The sequence below is a fragment of the Phoca vitulina genome, unplaced genomic scaffold, assembly GCF_004348235.1.
Source record: "Phoca vitulina isolate PV1807 unplaced genomic scaffold, GSC_HSeal_1.0 scaffold6, whole genome shotgun sequence".
In the NCBI taxonomy this organism is placed as follows: domain Eukaryota; kingdom Metazoa; phylum Chordata; class Mammalia; order Carnivora; family Phocidae; genus Phoca; species Phoca vitulina.
Window position 1 is genome coordinate 59873962 of NW_022589709.1, and position 15431 is coordinate 59889392.

The following is a 15431-nucleotide window of genomic DNA, read 5'->3' on the forward strand; positions in this document are numbered from 1 at the left end:
CAACTGCAGCATCTATGAAGAGTCAAAGACTGACTGTCATCGAATTTAATCAGTGTATTCTCTTCTCTAAGGCATTCCTTAACAAATGATCCAGATAAATAAAAATCTCTATCTTCATTTAGGCACAGAGAAGGCATTTAAGTGATAACCTTATTAACTGGCTTTTTTTTTTTTTTTTTTTGATCATGCCTTTCCAAGTACCTTGGAAGCAAGGTTCCAAAGCAGAAATGAAAGTAATGGTGGCTTTATTGTTATCCTGAGCATTTAATAAATACTAGAGTGGCATTAGTAATAGAGCAGACTGAGAAACATTAAGTGCTTTTTTTTTTCATTCTTGAATTTGGTGATTCTTTGTAGAACAAATTCTGATTCTTTCTATGTTTTGTCTAATTTAGATTCCCCTAGCTTCTACTGAGTATGAAATGAACTGATTTCAGTTTGTGAATTCATTTTTTTACAATCAAGAAATAAGTTACCTGCTGAAAGAATTCAGAAATGTAACTTAACTTTGGGCATTTTTTAAATGCATGTGTGAGAATATTTAAAATTAACCTTCACAGTAATTAAGCTCTGTAGAAATAAAAATTGTTGATAGTGATAGCTTAGAAAATTAAACCTTATTAAATAATACTAATTAGGGTACATACTGTACTCCATTAGTTTTAGAATTTTTCTTTTTTTTCCTTTGTTCTTTATTGGAAAATGAGTTTTTACGTGATTGATACTGTGAAAGACACTAAACGAGAACAACATGTAATTTGCTTCACTCTAAAGATCATTCATGTATTTATAAATTTATTTTTAATTTACTTTTCTTTATAAATTTATTAATCATCTATTGAATGGCTACTGCGTGACAGATACCAGAAGAAAATGGTTTCTTTTCATCTCAGGTTTTATCTGGCTTCTAATAAATTGGTAGCTCTAGGAAATGCTGCGCTTCTTAATATTTGGCAGCTTTTAGCTTCATTTGCATACAATTTACATATTTTAAAGTAAAATTAGAAATTTATAATTTTCTAAACTTACTTTTAATTTCAATATGCCAAATGATGTTATTCTCAGACTAAGTTGTTAAGATTCATATAACCCATTTAGAATGTTCCTCCAGACTATGCTTTCTTTTTTTTAGAGGGTATTTGTTTTATCTATTTAAGGGTATTATCTTTATTTGTATTTAGTTTGTAGATACAGATCTATAAATTGATATTATCACTGAGCTACTACATTCATATTGGGAATCAAATCTGTCTCTCTGAGAATTCTGTATCTATAATATTATACTACTAGCTTTGCTTCATGTATAATCATAATTGACATTTATTTATTTATTTATTTTACCTACTTACTTACTTACTTTTTAAGTAGGCTCCATGCCCAGCATGGAGCCCAATGCAGGGCTTGAACTCACAGAGATCAAGACCAGAGCTGCGATCAAGAGTTGGACACTTAACTGACTGAGCCACCCAGGTGCCCCTAAAATCAACTTCTAGATTTAGGAATGAATGAAAGCATATTATTTGCTAGAGATGATAAGCCAGGAATTGTTTGGGAAATGGCTGCAGTTCATTTTAAAGTTCTTAAAATACTGTCCCCCATCCATATGTGTTTTCTTAATTTTTCAGTCCTGACACGTATTACCTCCACTTTGAGCAATAAGTTAGTTATTACAAATACCAAATTTTATTTCTGTAAGGTAATACTGAGCTTTGTCAAAAACATTGTTTTGCCAAGATATTAGTTATATGTCACTAGACCACAAGCATTAATTTATTTATCTATTTTGATACAAGAGCAAAAATTGATGTTTCTAAACTGTATTTAGTTTTCTGCTTTCTAGACTTGATCGTGTCTAATGTACACTACTGTTTCCTTTCACAGATATAATTTTAAACACAGTAACAGTGTAAGAATAAAAATCTATATTATTCTATCGTATTTCTTAGAACATCACATACCATCAGATAGGTGCTTTTATTCAAATATACTTACTAGAAATTAGGTCCCATTTGGACTTTTCCAAGACTGAACTCTTGAGGCCTCATCAGTCACAATTTGTTTGGATGGTGATATTTTTAGTGCCATGACAGTTTCACTTACCTTGTGTAAAAAGATGCTCACTGCATTATCAGATATATGATGACACAGTGTAGGAATGTTGGATTAGTAGTTCATAATCAAAACTTTCCTCATAGGTTACACAAAGACTGCCTTAGGAACCGAGATAAATAAGCTTACTTCTTTGTGCTTTCGTTTTCTCAATCCTGAAATTGGGATACTTGTACTGTTTCCTATTCTGGAATAATTCAGATTTCCTTTTTTTTTTAATTAAGGGAAAAACCAATTCCAAGGCTTATAGTACTGTCATAATAAATAAAAAGAAATGCCAGGTTTTCTTTGTTTATATCCATAAGCCTATTTCCAACAATTCCTTATTCCAGATATTAAATTAATAACAAAGAAAAAAATTTAAAAGTCACTCTTTATTGCACATTTACAATATATTTGACAACCTCTGTGTTAAACAAATCACTAAATTGGTTACATTTTGGACATGCATTGCTCTTTTAAACTACCGAAAATCAGTTAAGTATTTTATTTCTTCAGGTGAGTCATCCGGCAATTTGGAAAGTATTTATTAATATATTTCTCTATTGGGGGTCTCAGGCTTTTTGCATTTACTATTCTGTTCTTATAATAATTAAAAATGTTGCACTAATGCTATTATTAGGTCTGTATAAAGAATAGCCAGCTTTTTTAATAGAACAGGAAATAGGTAGCGATAATTGGAAACCAAAACTGAATATACCCTGTTAGATTAGTTCCCAGAAAATATAATTTATCTCTAATGCACATAATTTGCCTAAGAATAAGTGGTGATTGACTAAATATTTTTTCAGCAAAGATACTACCTACCCAGATTATCATTTCACTTTGTATTTTTACTACTTTTCAGTGGAGGGAAAACCTCAGTCTTTACAATTAAGTATAAAAGCAGTATTGTAAAATTAGAGCCCATAAATCCTAAACCAGAAGGAATTATGAAATTATTATGAAATTAATAGTTCATTGTTGCTAAGTGCCAGGCAGACTAGCTCCTGAATAAACTGTAGTTCGTTACGTGAAAAACATTAATAAATAAGTCCATTATTCTCATACTTTCTATAAACACCAACAATTTATATAATGCAACATTATAAAAACTTCAAAGCACATTTTAAAAAGATTTAATTGCTATCTACATCATTTGTGATTGTTCAACTGTAGTAAGGTATGAAAATTCCTAAAACGGAAAGAAAAAATAGCAAAGAAAGCAGAAAACAATGAATCCAATGACCCAGTTCACTGAATAAATATAGATGATCACCATATCCATGTCAAACCACCATCCACGGCTATCATCCTCAAAGTGCAGATAATCCATCCTATGTGCACCATGTGGGAATTGCCTTCTTGTAACTGGAGCTGCACGTCTGTGGAAACCTACAAGATGCATGAACACATTATTTTAAAGCTCACAGAATTCAGATACGTGCTCAGAAAGGAAGCTGCATTATGAACACTGGTGCCATGAATAAGAGCGTATCTTGATTTCACAGAGTGATATGTTATATTCCTGACAGTTTTTTTTTTTCAATGATAAACAACTGTCAGAAGTCTCTCTTAGTTATGGTTTTAAGGGCAGGGTCAGTAAAATTAGCAAAAAGTATGGGGTGTGGAGTCAGGAGACTATCCTTGTTCTGTCACCTTCTTGGGCAAGTTATTTGATCTCTTTGGGTCTCTGATTGCTCATCCGTACCATCTAATAAATTAATCACAATTGATCCTCACAAATTTTTAAATTATTTTCACAGGAGAGCTATTTCTAAATTTGAACTTGATTAAGGTTGTATTGTCACAACTGCTCTTTGTAATTTGTGATCACCAACTTAACCTTGTATCTCATACCTCGAGAATTTCATTGGTATTTGAACAAAATTCTATGAGAAAAATAGCTCTTATTTTAGCACTGAATAAACTGGACAAAATGGTACAAAATTGAAATTTAGCTTTAATTTTTATAAATTTTAAAGCACGGGCTTACTTAAGGAGATTGGTACGTAAAAAGCAAATCTCAAAATCTCCAATCTCAACTGTAGCAACAACCTTGAAGAAAACGCATTGTGTATGTGAATGTGGAATGTTAGGGGTAAGTTGAGACACTACCAGGTACTTCTGCAATGGACATAATTCTATTCCCAGTCTGATAATGATTCAGGCCTCCCTAGTTTTCACATACAGAAATAGTTTGTTCTCTGTTATATTCCATCACATTGTGTTTGGATTGGCTCTAGCTGGTTTTTCACGTTCTTGACTGCTCTTTGCTGGGGATGTCAAGAGAGACATGAGCTCTAAAACGAAAGCACTGCTTAAGAACATAGGACAAGGAGAAGACCATTCCAAGAACATGGGAATACATAAATAAAATAGAACCTGGAAGTGCCCATTTATATTTCACTACAAGGTGTTTCTTTGTAAGAACCCTTCTTCATTTGGTCAAAGTCACATCAGTGGTTGAAAGGAAATGAGAAATGCAACCAGTCAGTCATTTTACTGGACTCCAAGTGCCAGAAAATTATAAAACCAACCAACCAACCAACCAGCCATCAAACAAACAAAAATACAAACAGACCAAAATCCCCTACTATATCCTTTTGCTACTCAGGGCTCTGAAACTCAACTAGTGTACTACAGAAGACAGCTGGACCCGATCAGAAGTGTTTGGTAAAGGGCCTAATTCTACCTGGCATTAATGCAGTCAATTAGTATTTAATAATGGTAGGTGTGAGTTTGTTGATGTGTGAGAGTGTGTACTCGTCAGTGCTTACATTGTGGTACCAGAAACACCACTGGCCTCAGCTAAAGGAAACATCATCTGTATGGATAAAGGGACCATCTAGTGGAAACACCACCATAGGATCCTTCTCAGGCAGTTGGTGGCTCTTGGATCTCAGTTTTTAGCTGAGGTTGTTTGAGAGCCGCTTTACAGCACAAGGAAACACATGTGCAGAGGGGACTCTACAAAGGGTGCAATAGACCTTTCCTGGGGTGGTCCTAAATGCAGAGCATTTCAGGAAACCATAAAACCACCAAGACAGTCCAAGGGCTGAGTCCTGATTTTAGCTGATCGGGCCAAATGGCCGTTTGCATTGCTCTGTGTTTATTTTGTGGATTTTTTGGGCCCTATAGTGAAGGTAGTCACCAGTCGGTGCCTGAGGGTGAAGATCACCAAGACCGGAAGCAGCCTACAGGTCCCAAGTGGATGTCTTGTAGACATTAGGATCCTGGTTCCCAATTCTCAGGCCAGGGTGATCAGAGGGTGATAGGATCATTTTGTGGGACCCCAGTGGTTGTACAGTTGGGTGAGGATATCCTTGCAGATCAAAGCCCCTGGGGCTTCACCCTCAAATGCTACTACCAGCAACCCGCTAGCCATAGTTGCACCAGCTTCCACGTGGCCACCTTCTCTGACAGGCTATTTTCCAGAGTGGTGGCTACTGTTTGTCCAGGCCACCCACTGACAGGACAGACTCCTCTGGGGTGGCTGGTGTTGGACTCCAATGTGGCTGCAGCCCCACTCTTACCTCTAGGTGACATGTGCACAAGTGTCACCCCCAGGGGTACAGAGGCCTTCCAAACACTCTGACACAGGCTTCCTCCCGTCTTATTAAGGGAGCCATTCTTCCATATGGCTTCCCGAGACAAAGCTAACGTCCCATCTGTCCTGAGACCGAGCTGGCTAGTCATGTTCCAGACATTATAACCCTCTATTTTCAGGCAGTGAAGTAGAGCCTTCCACTCTGTCTACAGAAGCTATTAGTAGATATACACATAAAGCAATCTAGAAGGAGGAGGAGTATGGCAGGAGAGATGTGGAGGGAATTTAGGAATAGATTTATGTATCTACAGAGAGATATACACGATAGAACCTAGGGAGGCGAATGCAGATAGAGATGGAGATACAGATGTATTTGTGTATATACATCTAACTGCAAATATGAGAATTCTTTTCTTATTTGCAAACTCTGAACACATATGTGTTGGAAAAATGGGCCTTAAATGAGGAAATCCAAACTCTCTCATCTCCCAGAGTATAATGTTAATATTTTGAGGCAGAATAAAAAAACAAGGAAATAAACTGCTGGCGCCCAGCTTAAAAAAAAGTGGTAGTTCTTATATGACTAAATGAATATATTTCTGAGAAATATTACATCTCCTTGTGAAATACTGTCCTTTTTCTTTGTAATATGTGCATGCTAACTATTTAGAGCTTGAGTATAAGCTTGCCCAATGGCAACCTCTTTTTGTTGGCTGACCAATATGTAGTTGCAAAGTCTTCTTAAAAAAATCCAATTTTCGAAGGACTGATAATCTGATCATAATCTTTGGTTTTTACTTACTAATGCCTACTTTAAGTATTTCTGTGCTTATTAGTGTTAGGGAGTGGGGACAATAAATAAACTATGGAAAAGCTATAATTTTGGTAGCTGCTAGTAACTCTGGTGGTAAAGGTTCTGTGAGGCTCAAGCATGAACCAGATTCTGGCTCATCCATTTTAACAATGGAAGAACATTAATATTGTGCTCTAGATCAGGCTGCTTATTTTGATGGCAAGGTTACACTCACTTGGGTGGTATCATTATTTAAAGTCAAACTTCTTTGATCAAGGACAATTCTAGATTACTGTTTATATAATATTTTAAAATAAAAATTGTACATATTTAAGTTGCATGAACATCTTAATTTTTGTAATCAATGAACATGCAATAGCTTTCCATTTAGTTGTGTCTTTTCCAATTACTTTCATCAATATTTTATAATTTTCAGTAAATTATACTTACTTGTATTATGTAGATTTAAAACATGAAATTAAAAAGGATGAGATAACAGGGAAATGATATTTTAGAATAAATTAGAGGGCCATCTTTCAAATAGGTTTTTAATAATTCATAATTTTTTGGCTAACTTCCTATCACATTTTATTTTTTAATTATTAATTTTTATAGCTTATAAAACATTTACAATAGGATGATGTTTCTTCCCCTCTACTTTTTTTGTTTGCTTTACTATTATCTCTAATGTGATTTCTTTATAGAATAATTAAGTCTCTTGTGTACTTTGCCCTGGTATTTATCTAAAACTAGATAATATAATGTAAAATCCATTTAACTGCGCATATGCAAACTTCAACATATTGTAACACATAGAAAACACACTAATCAAGTCAGCCCTTCTGTGTTATTAGACTTCCAGTTTTCTTTAGCCAACATTACATACCATCATAACATGTAAGTAAGGATGCTACTGTTAGTCTTCACTCAATATTATTAAGCTTAACTTTTCTTCTGTTTAGATAAATAGAATATATATTTTTAAGTTCTCTTCCCACATTCCAGTGGATTGCTTTGTACCCAACTTGGGGGGTATTCTTTTTTGGAGAGCATATTAAGGAGATTTCAACCCCAACAGTTTTTTAAGACTGTCTAACCACCATTCTCTAAACTGTAGTCATTATCTTAAGAGAAAAAGGGGTCTTTCTGTTGGTGTAGAAGAAAGGAGAAGTGGGAAGAGTTTTTCTCACATTCAGAAATTAACCTAACACATAAACACAAATATTCCCAAAGTAGTTGATACTCCTTTTCAAAATCTTCTTCACAAATAGAGGATGGAGAACAGGTAGCACTGTTATTGGAAATTATTGTTATATACTAAAGTGATTTTTCTGACCTAAAGGATTATTTATAAACCTTAGATGTTTCAGATTCAAGTTTCAGTTGCTTGGGTCAAAGGAATGATGGTATTAACGGAATAGCCCTAGAAAAAAGTAGGGCTAAGAGAAGACATGGCACAAAAGATGAAGCATTATGAGTAGGGAGATCCTATGTGGTTTCCCCAGGACAGTCTGAATTTGCCTTTGTTGTCCTGGTATAACCACTAATAGAGCCCCTTTCATTCTAGAAGTGTCCTCATTAATGCTAATTTTCAGCTTTGAACACCAGAAAGTGATGGTGACCCAGGATGGTTCAGGCAATAAGTTTTTATAGGTAAGATGCATAAGGATCATTGCTTGTTTAATATTTTTTTCTTTTTTGAGAAAGAGAAAGGGAGAGGGGGAGGTGGAAGGGAGGGTCAGAGAAAGAGAGAGAATCTTAAGCAGGATCCATGCCCAGAGGGGAGCCTGGCGAGGGGCTCCATCTCATGACCCTGCGATCATGACCTGAGCTGAAATCAAGACTCAGCTGCTTAACCCACTGAGCCACCCTGGCACCCCTTCAATTTTTTTTAAGTGGGGAGTTGGTGAATAGGTTTTTGTAACAATTTTGGGATTTCCAAAGCTATAAATTGGATGGGATGATTGCAATTTCTCAACCAAAATCTGATGAAAGGAAAATCACCTCATAGATGTTGTTACTTGGTAAGTATTAGATAGATTATGACATCAGAAAAATTGCCGGAATACTAACTAGTGATTAATTCCAGTAATCAGTAACTGAGTCTACTGTAAAATGATCAAAATAAAAGGACCTAATTCATTGGGCTATCATGAGGATTAGATGAATTAACACATATAAAGCTCACACCTGGCCCATTATAAGGGTTCAGTGAATGTTAGATTTTTCTTATTACATTATTATTGTTACTATTATTATGAGGAGGAGGTTACCTTTTCTTGCCAGAGCTTGTTCTTCATATTATGTCTATATTAATGGTTTCTAATTGTTTCAAGTATGAGTTGATTTCTTCAAGGCAGCGGCTAACTTTAAGTAGACTGTCCGGGTATGAGACACTGAGACTATGAGATCTATTCAACAGTATAAAGAGTATATTTACTATCTGTTAGTGGCTGAGGATTCAAAGATATTTTTTTAATATTTATTTATTTATTTATTATTTATTTCTGTTATGTTAATCACCATACATTACATCATTAGGTTTTTGATGTAGTGTTCCATGATTCATTGTTTGCGTGTAACACCCAGTGCTCCATGCAGTACGTGCCCTCTTTGGATTCAAAGATATTTTAAGACATAGTTCCTGTTTTAAGAAACTATGAGTCTGGAACAGTGTTTCTCAATCTTTTTAAAAAAATTAGCACCCCCGGGGCGCCTGGGTGGCTCAGATGGTTAAGCGTCTGCCTTCGGCTCAGGTCATGATCTCAGGGTCCTGGGATCGAGTTCCGCATCGGGCTCCCTGCTCCTTGGGAGCCTGCTTCTCCCTCTGCCTCTCTCTCTCTCTCTCTCTCATGAATAAATAAATAAAATCTTAAAAAAACAAAAAACAAAAAACAACAAAAAAACAAACAAACAAAAAAAATTAGCACCCCCATAAGGGGACAAATAAATTTAAATTTATGTATTCTAATCAATAAATTAACTTAAACCTATTTTCTTCCTAATGAGAGAAAATAAATAGGAAAGAATAAGATTTTGTCAGGTACAGTTTAAGCTTTTGAGGGCCATAAACCAATGTATTGTCTAGGATTTTTTGGTGGCCTCCCCCAAACCAATCTTTGCCCCCATTAAAATACATGGCCTAGGAGACAGTATGTCTAAAACCATCATAATAGTGAATGTATATATTGTAATATAGGCAACTACTTTATTCCAAGAGAATTTGGATTGGAATTAATGGAGTGAAAGCTTCTGCACGAGGAATTCACTTTTACATGGACTTAACCACAATCCATTACTGGTGATAAACTAATAATAATTAGTCTGGTATTCAGACATGCTTTAAAGAGTATCTAATAATATTAAGTACCTTCAAACTATACTATTTTAAAGTAAAGAACATAGTAAAGACATAAACTTCATACTTCCCCCCCCCAATATATTATAGTGGGGGGAAAAAAAGCACAGTGCAAGGAAAATCATTCTCATCAAGAGATGAGAAAATTTGGATTCTTGTGCCAATATTAAACATAACCATTTGGTCAAGTCAAAATAGTTTCTTTGTATCTTGCAAGATGTTCATATGGTTTTCTTCTTTAATCTGTTAATGTGATGAATTCACACAGATTTTTTAAAATGTTGAATAATTAAAATCTATTAAAGTGATGAATTAAAGTGATAGATTTTCTAATGTTTTATCCTTCCTTCATACTTAGGATAAATTCCATGTGTTTATAATACACTTTTCATACACTGATAATTCAGCTTTATATATTTTATATGGAATTTTTATTCCTATGTTTTTAAGGAAGATTGGTGTATAATTTTGTTTTCTGTTTTTGGTTTATCATGATTTTATTGGCTTTATAAAATACTTTGGCAAATAGGTGACAATTCTGCATGGGTATCTGTATGTCTGCATATCTTGCACACAGAAGTAATGACTGCTTCTATTCTGTACTTTTTTTTTTTTAAAGATTTTATTTATTTATTTGACAGAGAGGGACAAAGCAAGAGAGGGAACACAAGCAGGGGGAGTGGGAGAGGGAGAAGCAGACTCATCGCTGAGCAGGGAGCCCGATGTGGGGCTCGGTCCCAGGACCCTGGGATCATGACCTGAGCTGAAGGCAGACGCTTAATGACTGAGCCACCCAGGCGCTCCTCTGTACTATTTTTTGAAAGCTATTCCTATAGCATACAGTCTTGGCAGGCAGGTTCCCCCTCTGGGAAGGTTTGACTGTAACCTTAGAACATAGTATATTTAATGGTGTTATAAAAGAATTGAATTTGGGGGCACCTGGGTGGCTCAGATGGTTAAGTATCCGACTCTTGATTTAGGCTCCAGTCGTGATCTCAGTGTCGTGAGACTGGCTTAAGATTTTCTCTCTCCCTCTGCCCCTCACCCCCCACTTGTGCTCTCTCTCTAAAATAAAGTAAAATAAAATAAAAGAACTGAATTGAATTTTATAGGCTCAGAGCTCTCCAGGTAACACATCCCAGTGTGTGTGTAGGTATCACCTGGCCCTATCTGTAATGTCCTATGAGAGAGAGGGCTCAGGTATCCATCACCAATTCTGCTGTTTTGGCTATTGCTGTGAGTAATAGACCATCCTTTGTTTCTGACCCAGGAATCTTACACTTTTTGCAAACATCCATGAAAGTGGAAGACTAATTTGTTAGCTTGCAAATAGGGTAAATCTCAGACCCATAAGAGTTCTCAACCTTGACACTCTTGTGTCCTTTTTACTCTCTGAAACAATGTGCATAAAATTAAAATCCTTGATGGTTTGGTAAAGCTAGCCTGTAAAACCATTTGGGCCTGTTGTCTTTTCAGGTTTGGGGGTAAATTTTTAAATACCAATTCTTTACTAGTTGCATCAGTTTTTCTTTATTAATTGCTGGTCTATTAATGTTTTCTAGGTTTTTCTTAAGTTGGTTTTGGAATTTTTATACATTATCCATTCTATCCAAGTTTTCAAACATAGTGGACTAAAATTCGCATAATTGTGATACATTTAGGGCTCTGCACAAATAATCTGGTCTCCTTCTGAGTACATGGTTTATTTTGCACTTCCCTGCCCCTGAGAAAGTTAGACATGGCCGTGAGACTTGACCAATGAAAATGATTGTTCAAACAAAATACTGTGCATTGCTTCTGGGTATAGCATTTATCAGTTTGAGAGGCTGCAGCAGTCTTTTTACCTCTGCCCCAGCAACTACCAATATACCAGACAGAGACTGCTCCGTCAGCTTTGGTCAGAAAGCTTAAGATGATGTGGAGCAGAGGACTCAGGAGGTAAGGGAAAATTATTTCAGTATCACTATGAATTCTGATTGAGAATCACAAGATAACCTACAAAGTTTTTCAAGAAAATGATGATAATCCCCAAAGTTGAATCTTTTTTTTTTTCTCTGTTTTTTTTTCTTCACGTGGAAAAGTGCTCTTGGAGAAATTTCATTGTGTGAATTTGAAGAGAAAGGACTATGAAAGAAATCTCCAAGTCAGTTAGGTTGAGAAAAAATGTAAAGAACCAGCATTCTAGAATCTCAAACAGGTACTTCTGCCATTTTATAAATTCTGTTTTATAAAAACAATTTTACCTCTGAAGGATTTTTCTCATATCCTCGAAGATAAAGGCCATCACTCCCTGCCCCCCCCAATATGGTTCAAATTTATATTCACCATCAAAGACCATAAAGTAGGTTCCATTATTTTGAAGAAAAGATTGTGAACAATTATCTCATATATTTTTTTCAATTTTAGCAACTTTCACAGTGCTTATACTGGGTACTAAATGTATTTGTTTAATGGATGGATGATTGAGTACCTGTATATAAGGAAAGACATCAGAAAATAGAATGAATTAGCCTATTTTTTCAGAATGTCTCAAATCAGGCCTCTCAAATATATTTTTAGGAGGGATGGAATATTATTCTGAATGTATTTGAGATGCATTTTGTAGTTCTTAAGAAAAAATATTCTTTAGAGGTTAGTTCAGAGAGCTTTGAAATTACTATTAAAAGGGAAAGAATCATTTGTCATATGCCAAGCATTGGGTAAAGCCCTCAGATGTATCACTGAGCAAGACGGACACACTGCATGCTCAGAGCTTAAAATCTAGTGGAAGGAACAATGATGACAGAATACTATTGATTGATTCTTATTTTACAGTCATTGCAATAAGCATCAAATTCGTCAATACTTTATAAATAAGGGAATTAATTAAGGCTTATGGAGGTAAAGTAACTTGTATTAAGATTTGAACCTAGTTCTTTCTCTCTCATCTGGGGACTGTTTGAGTCCCAATTCTGCTAGTTAACAACTATGTGATCCTGAGCAAGTTACTACACCTTTCTTACTGAGTTTCTGGAGATAAAGAATGAGGACAGTAAGATATTTTCCAGCCTTACCCATCCTACATCTTACATGTAGTTAGATGCTTTAAAAAAAAAAAAAAAAAGGATGTATGTGATATCCTTCATGTGTGATGGGACAGACAAAAGGCTGAAGCATGGTATTTTAATGCTGTCTTTTTCATATTACATAAGACTTTTATAGTGCCAAGTTGATTGATCTAAGTAGGCCTTAGCAGAGGTGGAGTGATATTTTTATAGTCAAAAGTAGGTATAGAGTTACTCTGTTAATATACTTGAAAAGCTAATACAAAATGGATTTTAAATGTCATCTTTATCTCCTGTATTTTTAGGATACCAGAGTCAAATGTATAAATCCTGCAAAATTAATTTTTTCTAATGAATATGTTAAAGTATGTGTGGATTACTTATAATTCTGTAACACCTGTTTAATTTTCAATATACAGTTGACCCATGAACCACATGGATTTGAGCTGTGCAGGGTCACTTACAGGTGGATTTTTTTTTTTTAAGATTTATTTACTTTAGAGAGAGAAAGAGTGAGAGCGGGGGGAAGGGCAGAGGGAGGGAAAGAATCTCAAGCAGACTCCCCACTGAGCACAGAGCCCCACGCAGGGGGTCGATCTCACGACCCTGAGATCATGACCTGAGCTGAAATCAAAAGTTGGGTGCTTAAACAACTGAGCCACCCCGGTGCCCCACAACTGGATTTTTTTCAAAAAATATATATACAGTAATGTAAATGTATTTTCTTTTCCTTATGATTTTCTTAACATTTTCTCTTGCTTACTTTATAGTAAGAATACAGTATATAATATATATACAAATAGACTATCTTATCAGCAAGGCTTCTGGTCAACAGTTGGTTAGTAGTTGTCATGGAGGAGTCAAACTTTAAGTGCAGATTTTCAACTATGGGGTGTGTTGGCAACCTTAACATCTGTGTTGTTCAAGGGTCAACTGCAGTTTATAAAGTTATCAGGAAAAATCATAAAAACTTCTAATGTTTTGTTTCTGTTAACTAGGTAAAAAATGAATACCATGGTTTCTTTTTTTTAAAAAATATATTTTTAAAGATTTTATTTATTTGACAGAGAGAGGCACAGCAAGAGAGGGAACACAAGCAGGGGGAGTGGGAGAGGGAGAAGCAGGCTTCCCGCCGAGCAGGGAGCCCGATGCGGGGCTAGATCCCAGGACGCTGGGATCATGACCTGAGCTGAAGGCAGACGCTTAACGACTGAGCCCCCCAGGTGCCCCTAAAAATATTTTTTTATTGTGGCAAAAAATATATAACATAAAATCTGCCATTTAACCATTTTTTAGTATACAACTCAATAGCATTAATTACATTTACAAAGTTGTGCAACCATTATCACAAAGGCAAACTTTGTAGCCATTAAGGAATAATTTCCCAATTTCCCATTCTCCTCAGTCTCTGGTAACCTCTCATCTACTTTCTGTCTCAAAGAATTTGTCTATTCTAGGTATGTCAATGAGTCAGACCATAAAATATTCATCCTTTGGGGTCTGGATATTTCACCCAGTGTAATGTTTTCAAGGTTCACTGATACTGTAAGCAGGTATCATAAATTCATTTCTTTTCATGGCTAAATAATATTCCACTGTATGTATATACCACATTTTGTTTATTCATTAATTTGTTTATGGCTACGTGGATTGCTTCCATTTTTGGCTATGATGAATAATGCTGCAGTAAACACTGGGATACAAGTATCTCTTCAAGTCCCTGTTTTCAGTTCTTGTAGGTATATATCCAGGAGTAGATCTGTTAAGTCATGGTAATTCTATATTTAGCTTTTTGAGGAAACTCCGAAGTATTTTTGCAGTGGGATGCATCATTTTACATTGCTACCAGCAATCTTTGAGGATTCCTATTTCTCCACAATCTTGTAAACACTTGTTTTCTATTAATTTTTTATTAGAGCTGGTCTAGTAGGTGTGATCTCGTTGTGGTTTTCATTTGCATTCATTCCCTTAATGACTAATGACGTTGAGCTTCTTTTAATATACTTATCGGTTGTTTGTGTATCTTTGGAGAAATGTCTATTGAAGTCTGCTGCCCATTTTTTTAATTGGGTTGTCGTCTTGAGTTCTTTATATATTCTGGGTATTAAGCCCTTATGAAGTATGATTTGTAAATATTTTCTCTTAAGTAGGCTGCATTTAATGAAGTCCTTTTTTTTTTTTTTTTTTTTTTAGTAGTCATGCTTTTGGTGTCATGCCTAAGAATCCAGTAGTCACGAAGATTTACCCCTATATTTTCTTTTTAAGAGTTCTATGGTTTTCTGTCAGAATGGCTAAAATGAATAACACAAGAAACAACAGGTGTTGGTGAGAATGCAGAGAAAGGGGAAACCTCTTGCACTGTTGGTGGGAATGCAAACTGGGGCAGCCACTCTGGAGAATAGTATGGAGGTTCCTCAAAAAGTTAAAAGTAGAACTACCCTGTGATCCAGCAATTGCACTACTAGGTATTTACCCAAAGGATACAAAAATACTGATTTGAAGGAGCACATGCACCCCATTGTTTATAGGAGCAACGTCCACAATAGCCAAACTATAGAAGATGAATGGATAAAGAAGATGTGGTGTATATATACAATG

General features: G+C 35.4%; 1 protein-coding gene across 3 annotated transcripts in view; it reads right to left on the reverse strand.

Annotated features, from left to right (window-relative positions):
- Positions 1-1505: 1505 nt before the first annotated feature.
- Positions 1506-15431, reverse strand: part of RNF180 (ring finger protein 180) — a 198132-nt gene continuing 184206 nt past the window's right edge. The window contains exon 8 of one of the 3 annotated variants that reach the window (XM_032404348.1): positions 1506-3483. In XM_032404348.1, coding sequence (XP_032260239.1) covers positions 3284-3483 — 200 coding nt within the window. In that variant the 3' untranslated portion in view covers positions 1506-3283. Of the gene's footprint in view, positions 3484-8711; positions 8843-15431 lie in introns of those variants that run through there. The other 2 variants (XM_032404349.1, XM_032404350.1) reach the window with 2 other exon arrangements.